Source organism: Pseudophryne corroboree, chromosome 12 (genome assembly GCF_028390025.1).
Source record: "Pseudophryne corroboree isolate aPseCor3 chromosome 12, aPseCor3.hap2, whole genome shotgun sequence".
Taxonomy (NCBI): Eukaryota; Metazoa; Chordata; class Amphibia; order Anura; family Myobatrachidae; genus Pseudophryne; species Pseudophryne corroboree.
Genome location: NC_086455.1, coordinates 51090962 through 51114494, shown reverse-complemented (window position 1 = coordinate 51114494; position 23533 = coordinate 51090962). Strand labels below are relative to the sequence as shown.

The window sequence follows — 23533 nt, the reverse complement described above, 5'->3', positions numbered from 1 at the left end:
TCATGCCGCCGATTTTCCGGACCATCTTCTTGCTTCTGGCTCTGTAAGGGGGACGGCGGCGCGGCTCCGGGACCGAACATCAAGGCTGGGCCTGAGGTCGATCCCTCTGGAGCTAATGGTGTCCAGTAGCCTAAGAAGCCCAATCCGGCTGCAAGCAGGCGAGTTCGCTTCTTCTCCCCTTAGTCCCTCGCTGCAGTGAGCCTGTTGCCAGCAGGTCTCACTGAAAATAACAAATTCTAAGACTATAACTTTCTAAGAGCTCAGGAGAGCCCCTAGTGTGCATCCAACCTCGGCCGGGCACGAAATCTAACTGAGGCTTGGAGGAGGGTCATAGTGGGAGGAGCCAGTGCACACCAGGTAGTCTAAGATCTTTCTAGAGTGCCCAGCCTCCTTCGGAGCCCGCTATTCCCCATGGTCCTTACGGAGTTCCCAGCATCCACTAGGACGTTAGAGAAATTTCCGGTGCACATCTCTAGTCATAATTATAATAATTTGATTCCTAGGTGGGCACACCCATATATACATAAACAAGCATACAAAGCTTTCACTTGACATTTAAAGAATCACATTCTTTTGCTACATCTGTATATCATTTTAAGCATGTATAGGAAACTAGTTACCAGCCCATCAAAATGACAGAATAGTATGACAGTAATGTCAGTGCCGGCGGCTGTGTGTGCCCAAACAGAGCAACACTTGAATTGCTCTGTCTAGCGCCATCTAGTGGTCGCCGGCAAGCAAAACGCTTAATTCCCCCCATAGAGGTGAGTAGAAGTACTAGCCTTCCTATTCTATGATATAGGATAGGATTTGTTGTTCTTCTGCTTTTTGTCCTCTCAACGTGTGTCCGCGCAAATAAACATAATTTATGCGTGTGTTTTATAAATATGTAAACATTTTATATATATATATATATATATATATACACACACGTATGTGCAGTATATTATATGCATGTCTTAATACATGTACATGTGTATCTACTGTTCATATATATATATATATATATATATATATATATATACACTGTGTGTGTGTATATGTGTACACATACATATTGTACAGACATGCAAGGAGAAAATAAACTTCATTCACTGAAGTCAGGAGTTCCTGTGTCTGACTTCTCTTCCTTGTGTCATGTATTTTTTGCTCTTTGGTGCAGCATGAAGGATGTTGGCTTAGAGCTGCCACTTGATTACAGATTGGTAGCAGACAATGGTTTAACCATCAATGGCGGAGGTCCAGTGGTGTGCGGTTCATTACTTTTCTCCTTTGCACATGTGCAGACTGTCCCCTTTCCTCTGCACTTTCACAGTAAGTCATTGATGGTTCAAACATTGTCGTTTTATGACCATGGATAGAAACCATTGACCATCGTTGGTGCGGTTAGAAACCATTGACCATTGTTGGTGCCCCCTTTGATGAACAACCATAAGATGCTTGCACATGTCTAAGTTTAGTGACAGACTCCTCCTACCAGTAGTTGGCTCCCACCACTGTCAGAAACCAATTAGGGAGTCTCACAGTTAAGTCAGCATCTCCCTGATTGGTTGCTGGTCACTTTATTGCACAAAAGGATTGGGGGTGCTCAAGCACCCACAGAGCAGGCACCTATGGTTACAGTAGACTTAGAAACCTGTGTTTTGTTTTTACATGAAAACGTAGTAAATGTGTTTTATACTCATTCCATTTTATAATCTCAGCCTCATTTCTCTCAGCATAACTTTTGTGCCTCCCCATGGAGACTCCAGCCCCATGGTGACCAGTCTGGATCTGAATCCTCCATGAAAGGAGGCTCTTTGCTGCAGGATCCCTTGTTCATATTTGGAACTAGTCTAAGCTATCCCACTTGGGTTGAGTTCCATTATAACAAGGGGACCCAATACATGATAACCACACTTGGAAATTGCACTTGCTGTGTACAGAGCAGGTTAGCTTCATAGGAAACAACTCTACCAAAGATTACTGTAAGATAGTTTTTGCTGCATTCTTATGGCACACCGGGTGCCGAGCAAGTGCAGACAAGTATTCACAGAAGCTTTGCTGCTGCATAGAATAGTGCTCAGTGGGACAGTGTTCATTAATTAAAGTGAATAAAAGTAATTTCGGAACCACACAGGTTTGCTAAATGTTTCTTTAGATGTGTAAATGAATGTTCCTGGTTGTTAAGACTATGGAAACTAAAGATTTGTGGAGAAGGGCTGCGCTAAAAAACCAATAAATTAAAAATTGCCGGTAGTTCTAATAAAACAAATTAATTTTCCACTTAAAAAATACATAAAAAATGACAAATTAATTCTGCAGGAAACTCTGTGCTAAGGTGCAACAATTGGCCAAGGGTGCTCTACTTTTCTTGGGGGACTTTAATTTGACCCTTGACCCTTTGGTTGATAACTCTGGCAAGCGGCCCTCACTCTCCAGTCAGCTCCATAGGAATGCAAAGGGCTTTAGTCAACTTTTGGCGGAATATGATCTTTTAGACCTTTGGCGCGTTAAACACCCCATGGATAGAGACTACACATTTTATTCCCCAGTACATGCCTCTTATTCCAGAATAGACCTAGCCTTAGCGGATAAGTGGACTCTACAGTCCATCCGTAAATATTCTCCCGCTTTTTATGGGATTCTGGCAGGGGTATTTACCTCATATATAGCCCCAGGGGCTATATATTGAGGTATTTTAGCCAGCCAAGGTGTTTTTATTGCTGCCTCAGGGCGCCCCCCCCCCCCAGCGCCCTGCACCCTCAGTGACCGGAGTGTGAAGTGTGTATGAGAAGCAATGGCGCACAGCTGCAGTGCTGTGCGCTACCTTGGTGAAGACAGGATGTCTTCATGCCGCCGATTTTCCGGACCATCTTCTTGCTTCTGGCTCTGTAAGGGGGACGGCGGCGCGGCTCCGGGACCGAACATCAAGGCTGGGCCTGCGGTCGATCCCTCTGGAGCTAATGGTGTCCAGTAGCCTAAGAAGCCCAATCCGGCTGCAAGCAGGCGAGTTCGCTTCTTCTCCCCTTAGTCCCTCGCTGCAGTGAGCCTGTTGCCAGCAGGTCTCACTGAAAATAACAAATTCTAAGACTATAACTTTCTAAGAGCTCAGGAGAGCCCCTAGTGTGCATCCAACCTCGGCCGGGCACGAAATCTAACTGAGGCTTGGAGGAGGGTCATAGTGGGAGGAGCCAGTGCACACCAGGTAGTCTAAGATCTTTCTAGAGTGCCCAGCCTCCTTCGGAGCCCGCTATTCCCCATGGTCCTTACGGAGTTCCCAGCATCCACTAGGACGTTAGAGAAATTTCCGGTGCACATCTCTAGTCATAATTATAATAATTTGATTCCTAGGTGGGCACACCCATATATACATAAACAAGCATACAAAGCTTTCACTTGACATTTAAAGAATCACATTCTTTTGCTACATCTGTATATCATTTTAAGCATGTATAGGAAACTAGTTACCAGCCCATCAAAATGACAGAATAGTATGACAGTAATGTCAGTGCCGGCGGCTGTGTGTGCCCAAACAGAGCAACACTTGAATTGCTCTGTCTAGCGCCATCTAGTGGTCGCCGGCAAGCAAAACGCTTAATTCCCCCCATAGAGGTGAGTAGAAGTACTAGCCTTCCTATTCTATGATATAGGATAGGATTTGTTGTTCTTCTGCTTTTTGTCCTCTCAACGTGTGTCCGCGCAAATAAACATAATTTATGCGTGTGTTTTAGAAATATGTAAACATTTTTATATATATATATATATATATATATATATATATATATATATATATATATATATATATACACACACGTATGTGCAGTATATTATATGCATGTCTTAATACATGTACATGTGTATCTACTGTTCATATATATATATATATATATATATATATATATACACTGTGTGTGTGTATATGTGTACACATACATATTGTACAGACATGCAAGGAGAAAATAAACTTCATTCACTGAAGTCAGGAGTTCCTGTGTCTGACTTCTCTTCCTTGTGTCATGTATTTTTTGCTCTTTGGTGCAGCATGAAGGATGTTGGCTTAGAGCTGCCACTTGATTACAGATTGGTAGCAGACAATGGTTTAACCATCAATGGCGGAGGTCCAGTGGTGTGCGGTTCATTACTTTTCTCCTTTGCACATGTGCAGACTGTCCCCTTTCCTCTGCACTTTCACAGTAAGTCATTGATGGTTCAAACATTGTCGTTTTATGACCATGGATAGAAACCATTGACCATCGTTGGTGCGGTTAGAAACCATTGACCATTGTTGGTGCCCCCTTTGATGAACAACCATAAGATGCTTGCACATGTCTAAGTTTAGTGACAGACTCCTCCTACCAGTAGTTGGCTCCCACCACTGTCAGAAACCAATTAGGGAGTCTCACAGTTAAGTCAGCATCTCCCTGATTGGTTGCTGGTCACTTTATTGCACAAAAGGATTGGGGGTGCTCAAGCACCCACAGAGCAGGCACCTATGGTTACAGTAGACTTAGAAACCTGTGTTTTGTTTTTACATGAAAACGTAGTAAATGTGTTTTATACTCATTCCATTTTATAATCTCAGCCTCATTTCTCTCAGCATAACTTTTGTGCCTCCCCATGGAGACTCCAGCCCCATGGTGACCAGTCTGGATCTGAATCCTCCATGAAAGGAGGCTCTTTGCTGCAGGATCCCTTGTTCATATTTGGAACTAGTCTAAGCTATCCCACTTGGGTTGAGTTCCATTATAACAAGGGGACCCAATACATGATAACCACACTTGGAAATTGCACTTGCTGTGTACAGAGCAGGTTAGCTTCATAGGAAACAACTCTACCAAAGATTACTGTAAGATAGTTTTTGCTGCATTCTTATGGCACACCGGGTGCCGAGCAAGTGCAGACAAGTATTCACAGAAGCTTTGCTGCTGCATAGAATAGTGCTCAGTGGGACAGTGTTCATTAATTAAAGTGAATAAAAGTAATTTCGGAACCACACAGGTTTGCTAAATGTTTCTTTAGATGTGTAAATGAATGTTCCTGGTTGTTAAGACTATGGAAACTAAAGATTTGTGGAGAAGGGCTGCGCTAAAAAACCAATAAATTAAAAATTGCCGGTAGTTCTAATAAAACAAATTAATTTTCCACTTAAAAAATACATAAAAAATGACAAATTAATTCTGCAGGAAACTCTGTGCTAAGGTGCAACAATTGGCCAAGGGTGCTCTACTTTTCTTGGGGGACTTTAATTTGACCCTTGACCCTTTGGTTGATAACTCTGGCAAGCGGCCCTCACTCTCCAGTCAGCTCCATAGGAATGCAAAGGGCTTTAGTCAACTTTTGGCGGAATATGATCTTTTAGACCTTTGGCGCGTTAAACACCCCATGGATAGAGACTACACATTTTATTCCCCAGTACATGCCTCTTATTCCAGAATAGACCTAGCCTTAGCGGATAAGTGGACTCTACAGTCCATCCGTAAATATTCTCCCGCTTTTTATGGGATTCTGGCAGGGGTATTTACCTCATATATAGCCCCAGGGGCTATATATTGAGGTATTTTAGCCAGCCAAGGTGTTTTTATTGCTGCCTCAGGGCGCCCCCCCCCCCCAGCGCCCTGCACCCTCAGTGACCGGAGTGTGAAGTGTGTATGAGAAGCAATGGCGCACAGCTGCAGTGCTGTGCGCTACCTTGGTGAAGACAGGATGTCTTCATGCCGCCGATTTTCCGGACCATCTTCTTGCTTCTGGCTCTGTAAGGGGGACGGCGGCGCGGCTCCGGGACCGAACATCAAGGCTGGGCCTGCGGTCGATCCCTCTGGAGCTAATGGTGTCCAGTAGCCTAAGAAGCCCAATCCGGCTGCAAGCAGGCGAGTTCGCTTCTTCTCCCCTTAGTCCCTCGCTGCAGTGAGCCTGTTGCCAGCAGGTCTCACTGAAAATAACAAATTCTAAGACTATAACTTTCTAAGAGCTCAGGAGAGCCCCTAGTGTGCATCCAACCTCGGCCGGGCACGAAATCTAACTGAGGCTTGGAGGAGGGTCATAGTGGGAGGAGCCAGTGCACACCAGGTAGTCTAAGATCTTTCTAGAGTGCCCAGCCTCCTTCGGAGCCCGCTATTCCCCATGGTCCTTACGGAGTTCCCAGCATCCACTAGGACGTTAGAGAAATTTCCGGTGCACATCTCTAGTCATAATTATAATAATTTGATTCCTAGGTGGGCACACCCATATATACATAAACAAGCATACAAAGCTTTCACTTGACATTTAAAGAATCACATTCTTTTGCTACATCTGTATATCATTTTAAGCATGTATAGGAAACTAGTTACCAGCCCATCAAAATGACAGAATAGTATGACAGTAATGTCAGTGCCGGCGGCTGTGTGTGCCCAAACAGAGCAACACTTGAATTGCTCTGTCTAGCGCCATCTAGTGGTCGCCGGCAAGCAAAACGCTTAATTCCCCCCATAGAGGTGAGTAGAAGTACTAGCCTTCCTATTCTATGATATAGGATAGGATTTGTTGTTCTTCTGCTTTTTGTCCTCTCAACGTGTGTCCGCGCAAATAAACATAATTTATGCGTGTGTTTTAGAAATATGTAAACATTTTTTATATATATATATATATATATATATATATATATATATACACACACGTATGTGCAGTATATTATATGCATGTCTTAATACATGTACATGTGTATCTACTGTTCATATATATATATATATATATATATATATATATACACTGTGTGTGTGTATATGTGTACACATACATATTGTACAGACATGCAAGGAGAAAATAAACTTCATTCACTGAAGTCAGGAGTTCCTGTGTCTGACTTCTCTTCCTTGTGTCATGTATTTTTTGCTCTTTGGTGCAGCATGAAGGATGTTGGCTTAGAGCTGCCACTTGATTACAGATTGGTAGCAGACAATGGTTTAACCATCAATGGCGGAGGTCCAGTGGTGTGCGGTTCATTACTTTTCTCCTTTGCACATGTGCAGACTGTCCCCTTTCCTCTGCACTTTCACAGTAAGTCATTGATGGTTCAAACATTGTCGTTTTATGACCATGGATAGAAACCATTGACCATCGTTGGTGCGGTTAGAAACCATTGACCATTGTTGGTGCCCCCTTTGATGAACAACCATAAGATGCTTGCACATGTCTAAGTTTAGTGACAGACTCCTCCTACCAGTAGTTGGCTCCCACCACTGTCAGAAACCAATTAGGGAGTCTCACAGTTAAGTCAGCATCTCCCTGATTGGTTGCTGGTCACTTTATTGCACAAAAGGATTGGGGGTGCTCAAGCACCCACAGAGCAGGCACCTATGGTTACAGTAGACTTAGAAACCTGTGTTTTGTTTTTACATGAAAACGTAGTAAATGTGTTTTATACTCATTCCATTTTATAATCTCAGCCTCATTTCTCTCAGCATAACTTTTGTGCCTCCCCATGGAGACTCCAGCCCCATGGTGACCAGTCTGGATCTGAATCCTCCATGAAAGGAGGCTCTTTGCTGCAGGATCCCTTGTTCATATTTGGAACTAGTCTAAGCTATCCCACTTGGGTTGAGTTCCATTATAACAAGGGGACCCAATACATGATAACCACACTTGGAAATTGCACTTGCTGTGTACAGAGCAGGTTAGCTTCATAGGAAACAACTCTACCAAAGATTACTGTAAGATAGTTTTTGCTGCATTCTTATGGCACACCGGGTGCCGAGCAAGTGCAGACAAGTATTCACAGAAGCTTTGCTGCTGCATAGAATAGTGCTCAGTGGGACAGTGTTCATTAATTAAAGTGAATAAAAGTAATTTCGGAACCACACAGGTTTGCTAAATGTTTCTTTAGATGTGTAAATGAATGTTCCTGGTTGTTAAGACTATGGAAACTAAAGATTTGTGGAGAAGGGCTGCGCTAAAAAACCAATAAATTAAAAATTGCCGGTAGTTCTAATAAAACAAATTAATTTTCCACTTAAAAAATACATAAAAAATGACAAATTAATTCTGCAGGAAACTCTGTGCTAAGGTGCAACAATTGGCCAAGGGTGCTCTACTTTTCTTGGGGGACTTTAATTTGACCCTTGACCCTTTGGTTGATAACTCTGGCAAGCGGCCCTCACTCTCCAGTCAGCTCCATAGGAATGCAAAGGGCTTTAGTCAACTTTTGGCGGAATATGATCTTTTAGACCTTTGGCGCGTTAAACACCCCATGGATAGAGACTACACATTTTATTCCCCAGTACATGCCTCTTATTCCAGAATAGACCTAGCCTTAGCGGATAAGTGGACTCTACAGTCCATCCGTAAAATTTCCATTCTCCCCATGTCATGGTCGGATCACTCCCCACTATTTATCGAGTGGGATATTAGTAGTAGAAAGATTACCCCAGCCCCCTGGCGCTTAGGTAAACAAAATCTTCTTCAGCCGGAGCCCATTACCTCTCTGAGAACTCCCCTCAGGAGACATCCATCTTCACATTATGGTGTGCCCTCAAAGCAGTATCGCGAGGGACAGCAATTCAAGCTGCGGCTAAACTTAAAAGGGAATATCGTAAAAAATTTGAACAAGCTGAGCGTGCAGTCGCTTCCTTGGAGAGTTCTCACAAGGCACATCCACATGATAAAACCCTTCTTAAATCATTGCAGGAAGCCAGAGAGGCAGTAAACGTTTTCTATTTAGCGGAAGTCCAACGCAACCTGCATAGACTGAACCAAAAATTCTATGTATATGGTAACCGGGCTGGTAGACTGCTGGCGAGGAGGTTGAGGGGCAGGAAAGCTAAAGAAAAAATTCATATTGTTCATTCGGATAGGGGCAGGAGAGTCTATGATCCTGACGAAATTGCAAATGTCTTTGCATCATATTACTCTAAATTGTACAACTTGAAGGAGGATTTCTCCACTTTTCAACCCACAGGCATGGATGTTCAAAAATTTCTGGGCAATTTTCCTCTCCCTTTGCTGTCACCGGAGTCTTGTAGCTCCCTTAGTGTGCCCTGGACTTTAGCGGAAGTCGAAAAGGCTATTGACTCCCTTCCAGCAGATAAGGCCCCGGGTCCCGACGGTTATCCTTCTGGTTTCTATAAATCCTTTAAGGAGAGTTTGGCCCCGGTACTCCGATCAGTGTTTAATGAAGCCTCAGAAGCCGGGCGCTTCCCAGGGAGATGCTGGAAGCTCAAATCATCACCATCCCCAAATCGGGAAAAACTCCCACCTCTGTCCAAAATTTTAGACCAATTGCTTTATTAAATACAGACTTGAAACTTTATGCCAAATTAATTGCCAACCGTATCAGTCCCCTCCTCCCCTCTCTTATCAACCCTGATCAAGTGGGCTTCGTGTTAAACAGACAGGCCCCAGATAATACGCGAAGAGTAATTAATGTTATTGAACATTCTGCCTGTAGAAAAGAACCCCTCCTAGTTTTGTCTCTGGATGCCGAAAAGGCGTTCGATAGATTGAACTGGGACTTTATGAGATTAACTCTAGACAAATTTGGCTTCTCTGGAAGGATCTTGGACTCTATCCTGGCTCTCTATTCCTTGCCCTGTGCGAGGGTCTTTGTTAACGGATGTCTATCTTCACCCTTTGACATCTCTAATGGCACTCGTCAGGGCTGCCCGTTATCTCCTATTATTTTTGCGTTGGCGATAGAACCTTTGGCTGCTTGCATTAGATCCCGGGACTCGATTAGTGGCCCTGTTATAGGGGGCATTTCTCACAAAATCAGTTTGTTTGCAGACGATATTTTGTTATGTCTTTCTGATCCTGAGACTTCCTTGCCAGCTCTTCATGCCGTTCTCCAAGACTATTCGGATGTCTCCTTTTATAAATTGAATACTAATAAAACTGAGGCCCTCCCACTCAATATATCTCCGACTGTGGTCTCTAGGTTGAAGGAATCGTACAAATACGTCTGGAAGTCCTGCTCCCTGAGATATCTAGGGATTAATTTGTCCAGTGAAGATAATTTAATTGAATGTAATTATGCCCCATTATTAAAAGCCTTTGCGGAGCTGACTGGGGAGTGGATGCTGCAGGAGGTGTCTTGGCTGGGTAGAGTTGCTGCTGCCAAGATGGTCCTATTGCCGAAATTAATGTATCTGTTTCGCGCCATACCAAGACCCCTTCCCAAACTCTTCTATAATAAATTTAATCAGGTCCTGATTAGGTATGTGTGGGGAGGCTCTAGGCCGAAAATTGCTAAAAAGATTCTTATTCTGCCCAAACAAACCGGGGGGGGTAGCTTTCCCAGATATAGAAAAGTACCATGCTGCTTGTCTGTTAAGTCAGTCTAGAGACTGGTTTGACACTTCGAGCCTGAAACCTTGGGTTATTTTGGAGGCTTCCTATCTGAATGCTGTTACTCTCTCTGATTTGTGTTGGTTACCACCTTCTGCTGCCCGTAGTAGGTTCGGATCTTGCAAGTCTATTAAAGCGACCCTAGATTCATGGCATAAACTAGTGTCCTCTTCAGAAGAGATCAAATTGCCGTCCCCCTGCCTGTCGTTGACCGCTCTTATGTCATTGATTCCTAACATTACATTAGAAGATTGGATTCGGAAGGGGCTCTCCACTGTGGGTGATTTTTTCTTAGGTGACGTCTTGATGTCCTTTTCTCAATTACAAGAGAGATTTGGGATTCGGACTCAAGACTTTTTCAAATATCTGCAGGTGAGAAGTTGGTTACACTCATTTTCTCCGCATCTTAACAAACCGTCTTTTCCGGCTTATATTAAAAGCCGAATGGAGACGTCCTCACACAAATATGGGATTACGTGGTGGTATCAATTTCAATTAACTAGCAGCACACAGACTAACTTCAAAGCGCAGATTTTATGGGAAAGAGACTTGAATAGATCCTTTACTGATGCAGAATGGGACAGTATATTTAAGTCTTGTTTTAAAGTCTCCAAATGTATTAACCACTCCGAAATGTTCTATAAGCTTATACAGAGGGCCTACTTCACCCCTGAAAGACAAAATAGATCTGGCCTTCACAATCTAAATTATGTTGGAGGAAATGTGGTTCAACGGGGGATATCTTTCATATTTTTTGGGCGTGCCCACTTATACAACCACTTTGGAGAGAAGTTTTTAATATGGTTAGCAGGGTTTTAGGGTTCTTCATTCCCCTGGACCCAGCTTTAGCGTTATTTCATTTGTACATAGACCACCTCTCCGCAGGTGATCGTTATGTCTTGGGGCATATCCTGATAGCTACTAAAGCTGCTATAGCCCAATTGTGGAAATCTGAGAATCTTCCTTCCCTAGCGTCTATCCAAAATAAGATTCACAAACACTACATTTTTGAAACAGCGGAAGCTAAATATTCTTCCTCAGCTAATTCTATTCACCTGAAGTGGTTAGGTTGGTCCGACTATAGGGGGAGAGAAGGCAGGCTAACCGTCTATAGCTCTCCAATTGATTTATCTGTGCTTCACCCCACCTAGACTGACTACTTTAAGAATGTTGTAATATCAGACAACTTTTTTGTTTTTTTTGGTTTGTGCTATGCCTCTTTTTTTGTGTTTTTTTTTTTTGTTTTTGTTTCTGAACGCCCAATGTAACCAATTGTATATTCATCCAACTGTGCGTTAATAGTGCTTTGATTATGGTAACCATTCCAGACTGCCCCTATGTTTCCCTTTATCTCTTTTTTCTGTTCCCCATTTCTGTGTGAAAAATCTTCAATAAAAATTTAATGTTTAAAAAAAAAAATGACAAATTAATCTCACTAGACAGTGTTTCTCACAAGATAATAGATACATATGTTGAAATAACAACAGTCGTGGTTACTAATGTAGCAATTCTCTGCTACAATCTCCAGTTCAATATACAACTTTGTATCTCTCCTGTTAAAATATGTTCAGGCTCAAATAGTCATGTGATGGTTAAAGCAAGAGTCATTATATATTGAGGTATATACAGGCCACTGTTCACAGAAATCAATCACTCTCCAAATTGGATTTAAAATTAGTGCACATGTGATTCAAACAAATGGTCAGTCCCGTTGTGGAGCCGCTTACTCACTCTATCCCTGCTGTCCGAGATCCGCTTGCGGTATGAGGAGATGACTCCTTGCTACCTATTATACAACTGAGGTGTCTACGGGCTGCTGGCAGCGGTAATCGTGTCCAGTGACGGCATCACAATCCAGCGCACCGCTTTGCCGCTCTGATCTCCCCCGTGGCCGCGATTAGCCAGAACCAGCTGTATATCTTCACGGCTGGAGTAACGTGTGCCTGTGCTTGGTAGTTCCCGACTCCTTGATCATTACGGAGCCAGCTGCCGCACACATATCTAAACCCGAGGACGCTCTGGAGGATCATCTCATACCACAAACGGATCTCGGACAGCAGGGATAGAGTGAGTAAGCGGCTCCATAACGGGACTTACCATTTGTTTGAATCACATGTGCACTAATTTTAAAGCCAATTTGGAGAGTGATTGCTTTCTATGAACAGTGGCCTGTATATACCTCAATATATATTGACTCTTGCTTTAACCATCACATGACTATTTGAGCCTGAATATATTTTAACAGGAGAGATACAAAGTTGTATATTGAACTTGAGGGGTGGTCTTCAGTTTGGCGGCTGTTGGGATCCCGGCGCACAGTATACCGGCGCCAGGATTTCCGACAGCCGGCATACCAACACTTTATCTCCCTCTTGTGGGTCCACGACCCACCTAGAGGGAGAATAAATAACGTGCCGCGCAGCGAGCCCGCAAGGGTACTCATTTACGTTCGCCACGCTGTCGGTATGCCGACGGTCGGGATTCCGGCGCCGGTATGCTGGTCGCCGGGAGCCCGGCCGCCGGCATACAATACTACACCCGAACTTGAGATTGTAGCACAGATTTACTACATTAGTAACCACAACTGTTACTATTTCAACATATGTATCTATTATCTTGTGAGAAACACTGTCTAGTGAGATTAATCTGTCATTTTTTATGTATTTTTTAAGTGGAAAATAAATTTGTTTTATTAGAACTACCGGCAATTTTTGATCTTTTAATTTATTGTTTTTTTTTGCGCGGCCCTTCTCCACAAATCTTTAGTTTCCATATTGAGACTGTTGCAGATAAGTCTCTGGGAGTCCGTCGCAATTATAACCAATAATATTTAATAGTTCAGTTTAACAATTAATACATTTACTATTAATCCAAAAAAGGAAAAACGTTTTTACATGCACTAAAAGGGAGTTTGTATTGTTTTTGTTAAGACTATGGCCCTGATTTCAAGATGATCGCCCGCTAGCTACTTTTAGCAGCCGTGCAAACGCATAGTCACCGCCCACGGGGGAGTGTATTTTCGCTTTGCAGGAGTGCGAACACCTATGCAGCCAAGTGGCAGCAAACACATTTTGTGCAGAACAAGACCAGCCCTGTAGTTCCTTATTCTGTGCGATGATTGCTGCGACGAAGGTCCCGGTATTGCCGTCAGATACCCACCCAGCAAATGCCCGGCCACGCCTGCGTTTTTCCAAACACTCAGTTGACACCCAGAAATTCCCATTGTCAATCTCCTTGCGTACGCCAATGCGACTGGACGCGTCACTAGAACCTGGGCAAAACCACAAAGCTCTTTGTACTTGTACGACGCGTCTGTGCATTGCGGTGCATACGCATGCGCAGATTAGTCCCGTTCTGCCATAATTGCTGTGCTGCGAAAACTCGGAATGACCCCCTATTTCAAGGTATACTTTATGGTCCGCAAAATAATAATTCTGGGCATAACATTACTGGTTGGGAGATGCTCTGTTACTTGTGTAGGGTGGAAACCATAAACACAGAATATTCACTTCTAACACACTTTAGGTCTCCTTATTCTTTTAAATTATATAATTCTATTAAAATACTACTTCATTTAGCCTCATAGATGACTCATAATTATAATATTTGCATACAGTTATATTTCAGCAAGAAACCTTAGAAAGAGCATAGAATTAAAGGGAGGAAAAGGCTGTGCACCTTCTGCAAAGCAGGGAATTCCCCTACACAAAGTCTTCTCCATCCCTTTATCTCATTTACATAATCCCATGCCACATAATAAAATCTCATTTCATCCATACTTGGCAAGGAATGCTCTTTGTGTGCCACAATCCCTTCAGGTGCCTGGGGCAAACTTGTCCAGAAATCCACGCACTTTACCATAGAAACAGGTGTAATCATGCGTGATCCATGTTATTGCAAAATAACAGCTCATAAAAGACCTTTAGTGATCGTATACAGATGGGTCCACGGTTATCTTGGCTAGTTTGCTGCGCCTAGGCACAACATGGTTTATTAACATAAACCCTTCATCTATTGTTCTCAGCTGCAATACAATACAGAGAACAATACAGCAGGGGATTAAGTCTAATTGCCCAGTCTCAGTTAATCCTATTAAAGGTCAAGATAAACATGGACCCATCTGTATGTGTCTCAAAAGAGCAACCACATGACAATTTTTAATGAGCTACCTCTGATTAATTTTCTTTCCATGCCTTTTACTCCCCATCTCTTTTTTTACCTGTATTTGGTGGCACTATGCAAGAAATGACAAAATGTGATACTTACAGGCAGACACGATGAGGATGAGAGTATTCCTAAAATAAGACCGGATGGGCACATAGTAGCAGTGTTGGTCATTGCACATAAAAGTTCCTCTCTTTGCTTGATTCCTGGCGATGTGAATGATGGCAATGTACAGTATACAGATGGCTAAGACTGGGGCAAGTACACCACCGCTGATCAGCGTCACGCCATACGCTGTTGAAGATGTGTTGAATGAAGGCAAACACATGAATACCTCTTTGCTGAATCTGTATTCTCCAAAGCCTAGGAAGGGTAGAGCGGCCACAGCGATTACATAAATCCACAGGGATACCAAGATGATCCAAATCCTCTTCTTAGTGATCATTTGAGCATAGCGTAGAGGAAAGCAGATCTCGGTAAACTTGTCTACAGTTGCCCACACCAGGGAGTTTAATGAAGCCAACAGGAGCAAAACGAACAAGAATCCTAGTATCTGGCAGGGAATGCCATCATTTGAGAAGATACCTCCGTCTAGTATGCTGCTGTAGATGGCAACGGGGATGACACATAGTCCAAAAATCATGTCACACAGGCTCAGATTCAGTGTCAGGGCCCAGCTGTCTGTGCGCAGCTTTAAGTGTGACATGAATAGTAAAAGCAGGGTGAGATTTGCTCCCACGGCACCGACACTGGTGGTGATCAGAAGAGTGGCATAGACAGGCAGCACCACAGTCAGCATCTTCTGTGGGATAACGGAAGTTGTTTAAGTTTTGCAGGTTTTGTGCCCACATCTGGTCACCTCCCCCTCTGTCCAGTGCAGAAGAGCCCAGGCAATGTTGCAGACTTTCCTATTAAATCAACAACATGTAGATAAACTTTTATCAAATCAGGCAGTACCAGTTCTTGTCATGCAAAAAGTGTTTCCTTAATTGCACCTATTATGTATTTGTAATAAATGGATGTGTATCTGGGGGAATTAACCGTACCTTCTTTATAAAATAACAGCTCGGACTATATTGGGCACACACATTCAGCACCATCTGTTGCCTGTACAATTAGTGGTGTTTGATTTGACTGAGCTAATGAAATTTAAAGGAGCAAAGTTAATAAATAATTGTTAGACAACAAGCTTTGTTGTTTGTTTCAGTTATTAAAAGCAAAGTCTTAAAGTAGTTATAATATAAAGCAATTTAGCTACAACAATTGGAAGTACAGTATGTCAGGTGTTAATGTAACGAGTGTTAGGACGTTTTTTATTTTTTTTCATTAACATTCATCACCACATGGTTTATTAACCCATATCAGATATTGGGGTAGATTTACAAAAGCTTCTAAGACAAGACAAGTGGTGATATTCCCCAAAACAACCAATTACATGTCTGCTATCATTTTTCTGTTGCATTCTGGAAGATGATAGAATGATCGGATCGGTTGCTGTTGCTGCAACATCACTACTGGTCTGTTTTAGTAAATCTACCCCATTGTGTTAATTGTTTAATAACTACACATCAATTAGATAATAATGAGATCTGTCTACTGCTCAGCTATTAATTTGCAAGAGTAACCTGATCCCGGCTAAGCTGCTCTCTGTGTGCTGTAGATGTTGCACTGTTAATGCGTTAATAAAACATTTTGGGGCTGTAGGTAGCAAAATGAGCGTAAATTATTGAATGGTGTGCACACAGAAATAGCTTATATCCGGATGTATACAGAGCTGTACGCCTCTTCCATACCATATACGCCTAGTTTACTGCAAGTCTCATCACCATGGTGCACATGCATCGGCTGAATACTGGGTGCAGAATATCTCTCTGTCACACTTCCATTCTGCCTCTCCGATCGTTATTACATGCCAAGTACGTGCTGGCCTGCATTGCTGCATCTGTGTGTGAGCAGTGCAAAATCCCGCAAGATGCTCTGCGCAAACTGGCATTGCAACTGCCTGTGTGTGCATCAGCCTCTTTGAGTTTACAGCTGCTGAGATTATGTAATATCAATACAGATGGTTTAATGCCATCAGCACTAAAGTATTTAAATGTCATTTAGTCTTATTGTTTGCTTTGTAAATGTCTCCCAAAAATACAAAGGATGTGCTGTAACTACTGCAGAACCACTCAGGAGGCTGATCTGTCCATCATATGACACTACTGCAGAGAGAATCTGCAGCAGGTAGAGGCTTTCCATATGCACGCATCTGATGGTAAAAGTACATCTCAGCTAAAATTACTGATCACTACAGCATTGTCAGAATGTCGCTGAGCACACAGTATGCTGCTGAAACTCTTCAACGTGCCTTCAGTTGCAATTTACACACTATCTGACCTGTTGGCTTAAATTTATTGTCTTATATTTCTTTGCTCCAGGTACAACCAAATGAACAATTGACTGTTGCTCTTTATTGTGAGGATTTAAGAAAACTGTGTTAACTATGTGCTATATTTTCAGTCAGGATCCAAAAATGTTTATGAATAAGTTTGTAAGACTGTTCAGTATGATTAATCATTGGCTATGTTTAAAATTATACTATTTTAAATAATGAATTAGAAATTGTTGACTTTCACAAAGTAATAACAATAGAACATGATTAATAATTGTTCTATTGTAGTTAGTAGTATACAATAAATTTCCTCAGACAGGATCTTTGGTAACTACCCTAAAAAGACATGGGCGAGCCGTAGTTTAAAAACCCCACTGTAGATGAATCTCTACATGCTTATTCTCACAACTGTCTCTGGATGTGGTTAGTGGATGAAAATAGTTTTCTTCAAAAGACATTACATAGACAAAGATGACAAACAATATTTAAGATCCGAACAAAGATGTATTTTAATAAATTATGCAGTTAAATGGTGGGAACACATCTAGACGACTGTCTTAATTATTTTTAGAAAGGGTGCACAATCTCCTTAGAAGAAGAATTTTAGTTATGCTTGATGATTATTGTCTAAGCGTAACCTCTTTAGGGCTAAAAAAAATAATAGTAATTTGCCACTAAAGAGATCATTCGACACCAAAGTACACTAGACAGATGAATGAGACGTACATAAAAAAACATACCTGGTGAAACCACCAACTTACCAGCTAGCGCGTTCCGTGCATGAGGTTCAAAGCAGAATTCTTCTAGTGGTGGAGCAGATGGATAAGCTCCGCAGGTTTTGGATATTGATTGTAGCCTGCACTTGGGTGGACAGTTGTATAGTGGATGTGTATGGATCAGTAATCATATGACATGAAGCATCCTGTTTTATCCAGCGTTTACTAGCTGACTGAGGCACACAAACATCTAAGCCCTGGAGACACAAACTCAAACAAAGTATTCCGCCTGCTTATGCGTTTTTTATTGCTGTGCATCTTATAGTCAATTTCCTCCCCACTGTAGATGGAGCTGCAACTTGTAGTGTAGCAACATGAACTGTGACTGTAAATCTCACATGACGTTTTATTACAGTGATTATATCTGATGTCTGTCAATTTAATTTGAGCTCTGTTAATTAGTGGAGAGATGGAGGCAATCTTCCTTAGAGTATATTTAAAGTCTCAACTGTAATTGTGGCTAAGGGATAGTAAGACGAACATTAAGAGAGCAATCCATGTGGAAATATTATGTCCAGAACCCTTAGAACCAAGAAAAAAATATATATTGGAGATGTATATGTATCTCATGTATATATAATATTATTAATATTACTATCCTTCATTTTTATGGCGCCACAATGGGTCTGCAGCACTTTACAAAGTACATAAACAGAATGAACATAACTTACAGTACATAACATTGCAGGACATGGACGGTTTATACACACTCCTGCAACAACAGTCATAATACCCAAAAAAGGTGGGAGAACCCAAGCGTTAGGCACCATTGTAGGCAGTAAGGAGAAGATGATGGTATAAGTAAGGGACAGAGAAGCACAAGGAGAGAGGCCCTACTCGTGAGAGCTTACATTCTACAGAGGAGGGGTAGACATACAGGGGTGACAAAGATGGGGTAGACAGTGAGCGTGGAACAGTGGTTTAGTATGAGTGCTGGGTGGCTTTGATGAAGATGTGAGTCTTGAGAGGCTGTTTGAAGTTTTGTAATGAGGTGAAGAGTCTGATGGGGGGAGAGTTCCAGAGCTAGGGAGCAGCACATATATAACATGTTGCAGGACCTTAACTATGTGTGTGCCAGTGATGCCTGGCATGCAGCGCAGATGCACTGTGGGCGCAGGACCACAGACAACACCCACCTGGCCGCTTTGCCACCGCACTGTGGGGTCCGCCCAGCCACACGCCTGCCGTCACCTCATTTCTGCAGTGCATTGCTCGGCTACCTCTTCTAACATAGGTAGCCGGGTGGGATGCGGTCAAGATGCCGCCGGCCGGAATCCCGGCGGTGGAAATACCAACGCCGGAATCCCGACCGCCACAATCCTGACATATTCTCCCTCCGTGGGTGTCCACGACACCCATAGAGGGAGAACAAATTAGTGTGCTGAGCGTAGCGAGGCACTGTGCCCGCAAGGGGCTGCATTCCGCTCGCCACCCCTGTCGGGATTGTGTGGACGGGATTCCGGCGTCGGTATTTCGACTGCCGGTATTCCGGCTGGTGGCATTTAGTACTGATCCCAGCCGGGCTGCACCCTCACCTCCCAGCTCCCCCCCCCCCCGTGTTCTAAGAGAGATGATGTCTCTCCCAGCCCGCCTCCAGCCCACCCACAATGCCTTGTGCTGCGAAGGCCGCAGCATAGGGCGTGAAGGAGGAGAGGAGAGGTCTACCGGCTGGTCACAGGTAAGTATAATACTCTCTAAGAGCAGAGTTCTGCTACCGTAATGTGTAAAAAGGGGACTCTGCCTGCCAAATGTGTAAAAAGGGGTACTCTGCTGCTATAATGTTTAAAGAGGAGACTCTGCCTGCCGTAATGTGTAAAAAGGGGGACTCTGTTGTCTGCCTAATGCTTAAAAAGAGGGACTCTGCTACCATAATGTGTAAAAAGGGGACTCCGTCTACCTAATGTGTAAAAAGGGGGACTCTGCCTGCCTAATGCATAAAAAGGGGGACTCTGCTGCCATGATGTGTAAAAAGGGGACTCTGCCTAGTGTGTAAAAAGAGGAACTCTGCTGCTGTGATATGTAAAAAGGGGACTCTGCTGCCATAATATGTAAAAAGGGGGACCCTGCCTGATTTGTAAAAAGGGGGACCCTGCCTAATGTATAAAAAGGTTGACTCTGCCTGCCTAATGCGTAAAAAAGGAGACTCTGCTGCCATAATGTGTAAAAAGGGGGACTCTTCCTGCCGTGATGTGTAAAAAGGAGGACTCTGCTGTCGTGATGTGTAAAAAGGGGGACTCTGCTGCCATAATATGTAGAAAGGGGGACTCTGCCTGCCTAATGAGGGTCCCATACGCCGCACCTGTGGTCAGCCGCACAGTGATCCGGGGGGCCCCCGGTGTGTACTCACCACCGATGTCGCCTTCAGGCAGCGTTAGGGGTGTGCGGCGTGCTGCGACTGTGACAGCCAAGGCACAGTGCCCCGCTGAACAACTACCCCTCAGCAGGGAAGCGGCTCAAAACCTCGAAAGGCCGGTGACCGCCCCCCCCCCCAAATTTCATGGTGCAGGTATGCTGTTGCCCAGACAGTATACCAAAAATAACAAACAGAAAAAAATAAATTGAAGAAAACTCTCTGAAGCTCAGAGATGTGCATCCTCTCCTGAGGGCACTTTTTTCTAAACTGCCTGTGGGAGGCCGCATAGAGGGGAGGAGCCACCACACCCAGTTGAAGAAATTTAAAGTGCACTGGCTCCTTTGGACCCCGTCTATACCTATCGATGTTAGAGAAAAGGGGTACTCTGCCTGCCATGATGTGTAAAAAGGGGGACTTTGCTTCCATGATGTGTAAAAAGGGGTACTCTGCTGCCATGATGTGTAAAAAGGGGGACCCTACCTAATCTGTAAAAAGGGGGACCCTGTCTAATGTGTAAAAAGGGCGACTGCTGCTGGTATGTGTAAAAAGGGGGACTCAGCCTGCCTAATGTGTAAAAAGGGAGACTCTGCTGCTGTATTGTGTAAAAAGGGGGACTCTGCTGCCTTAATGTGTAAAAAGGGGACTATGCCTGCCTAATGTGTAAAAATGGGAACTCTGCCTGCCTAGTGTGTAAAAAGGGGGACTCTGCCTTCCTAGTGCATAGAAAGGGGGACTTTGCTGCCATAATGTGTAAAAAGTGGGACTCTGCCTAATGTGTAAAAAGGGGACTCTGTTGCCATAATGTGTAAAAATGGGACTCCGCCTGCCTAATGTGTAAAAAGGGTACTCTACCTGCCTAGTGTGTAAAAACGGGGACTCTGCTGCCATGATGTGTAAAAAGGGGGACCCTGCCTAATGTGTAAAAAGGGGGACTCTGCCTAATGTGTAAAAAGCTGACTCTACCTGCCTAGTGTGTAAAAAGGGGAACTCTGCTGCCATTATGTGTAAAAAGGGAGACCCTGCCTAATGTGTAAAAAGGGGAACTTCTCTGCCTAATGTGTAAAAAGGGAGACTCTGCTGCCATAATGTGTAAAAAGGGGGACTCTGCCTGCCTAATGTGTAAAAAGGGGACTCTACCTGCCTAGTGTGTAAAAAGGGTGACTCTGCTGCCATGATGTGTAAAAAAGGGACCCTGCCTAACGTGTAAAAAGGGGGACCCTGCCTAATGTGTAAAAAGGAGACCCTGCCTAATGTGTAAAAAGGGGGACTCTGCCTGCCTAAAGCGTAAAAAATTGGACTTCTCTGCCTAATGTGTAAAAAGGGAGACTCTGCTGCCATAATGTGTAAAAAGGGGGACTCTGCTGCCATTATATATAAAAAGGGGGATCCTGCCTAATGTGTAAGAAGGGCGACTCTGCCTGCCGTGATGTGTAAAAAGGGGGATTCTGCTGCTGTGATGTGTAAAAAGGGGGACTCTGCTGCCGGTATGTGTAAAAAGGGGAACTCTGATGCTGTAATATGTAAAAAGGGGGACTCAGCCTGCCTAATGTGTATAAATGGGGACTCTGCTGCCATATTGTGTACAAAGCGAGACTCTGCTGCTGTATTGTGTAAAAAGGGGGACTCTGCTGCCATAATGTGTAAAAAGGGGACTATGCCTGCCTAATGTGTAAAAAGGGGAACTCTGCCTGCCTAGTGTGTAAAAAGGGGACTCTGCCTTCCTAGTGCATAGAAAGGGTACTTTGCTGCCATAATGTGTAAAAAGGGGGACTCTGCCTGCCTAATGTGTAAAAAGGGGACTGTTCTTGCCTAGTGTGTAAAAAGGGGGACTTTTCCTGCCTAATGTGTAAAAAGGGGGACCCTGCCATTATGTGTAAAAGGGGAGACCCTGCCTAATGTGTAAAAAGGGGGACTTCTCTGCCTAATGTGTAAAAAGGGAGACTCTGCTGCCATAATGTGTTAAAAGGGGGACTCTGCCTGCCTAATGTGTAAAAAGGGACTCTACCTGCCTAGTGTGTAAAAAGGGTGACTCTGCTGCCATGATGTGTAAAAAAGGGACCCTGCCTTATGTGTAAAAAGGGAGACCATGCCGTAATGTGTAAAAAGGGTGACTCTGCCTGCCTAAAGCGTAAAAAATTAGACTTTGCTGCCATGATGTGTAAAAAGGTGGACTCTGCTGCTGTTATGTGTAAAAAGGGGGACTCTGCTGCCATAATATGTAAAAAGGGGGACCCTGCCTAATGTGTAAGAAGGACGACTCTGCCTGCTGTGATGTGTAAAAAGGGGAACTCTGCTGCCGAGATGTGTAAAAAGGGAGACTGCTGCCATAATGTGTAAAAAGGGGACTATGCCTGCCTAATGTGTAAAAAGGGGAACTCTGCCTGCCTAGTGTGTAAAAAGGGGGACCCTGCCATAATGTGTAAAAAGTGGGACTCTGCCTGCCTAATGTGTAAAAAGGTGGACTCTGCCTAATGTGTAAAAAGGGGACTCTACCTGCCTAGTGTGTAAAAAGGGGAACTCTGCTGCCATTATGTGTAAAAAGGGAGACCCTGCCTAATGTGAAAAAAGGGGGACTTCTCTGCCTAATGTGTAAAAAGGGAGACTCTGCTGCCATAATGTGTAAAAAGGGGGACTCTGCCTGCCTAATGTGTAAAAAGGGGACTCTACCTGCCTAGTGTGTAAAAAGGGGATCTCTGCTGCCATTATGTGTAAAAAGGGAGACCCTGCCTAATGTGTAAAAAGGGGGACTTCTCTGCCTAATGTGTAAAAAGGGAGACTCTGCTGCCATAATGTGTAAAAAGGGGGACTCTGCTGCCATAATATGTAAAAAGGGGGACCCTGCCTAATGTGTAAGAAGGGCGCCTGCAGTGATGTGTAAAAAGAGGGATTCTGCTGCTGTGATGTGTAAAAAGGAGGACTATGCTGCTGTGATGTGTAAAAAGGGGAACTCTGCTGCTGAGATGTGTAAAAAGGGGAACTCTACTGCCGAGATGTGTACAAAGGGAGACTGCTGCCATAATGTGTAAAAAGGGGACTCCGTCTGCCTAATGTGTAAAAAGGGGACTTTGCCTGCCTATTGTGTAAAAAGGGGGACTCTGCCTGCCTAATGCATAAAAAAGGGGACTCTGCCTGCCTAATGTGTAAAAAGGGAGACTCTGCTGCCATGATGTTTAAAAGGGGGGGACCCTGACTAGTGTGTAAAAAAGGGGACTCTGCTGCCGTTATGTGTAAATAGGGGGACTCTGCCTAATGTGTAAAAAGGGGGACTCTGCTACCATAATAGGTAAAAAGGGGACTCCGTTTACCTAATGTGTAAAAAGGGGACTCTGCTGCCGTAATGTGTAAAAAGGGGACTCTGCCTACCTAATGTGTAAAAAGCGGGACTCCGCTGCCGGGATGTGTAAAAAGGGGGGCTCTGCTGCCGTAATATGTAAAAATGGGACCCTGCTTTCGTATTGTGTAAAAGGGGGACTTTACCTGCCATAATGTGTAAAAGGGGACTCTACCTGCTGTAATGTGTAAAAGGGATCCCTGCCTGCCGTACTGTGTGCAAGGGGACTCTTC

At 43.7% G+C, this 23533-nt stretch overlaps 2 protein-coding genes across 5 annotated transcripts in view; one reads left to right on the top strand and one right to left on the bottom strand.

Moving 5' to 3' along the window:
• LOC134980610 (rhodopsin, GQ-coupled-like) overlaps nt 1-15367 on the bottom strand; it is a 34811-nt gene extending 19444 nt beyond the window's left edge. The window contains exon 1 of the mRNA XM_063947499.1: nt 14566-15367. Coding sequence (XP_063803569.1) covers nt 14566-15262 — 697 coding nt within the window. The 5' untranslated portion in view covers nt 15263-15367. The remainder of the gene's footprint in view (nt 1-14565) is intronic.
• Nucleotides 1-23533, top strand: part of LOC134980612 (protein transport protein Sec23A) — a 265943-nt gene that overhangs the window by 188494 nt on the left and 53916 nt on the right. The window lies entirely within an intron of this gene.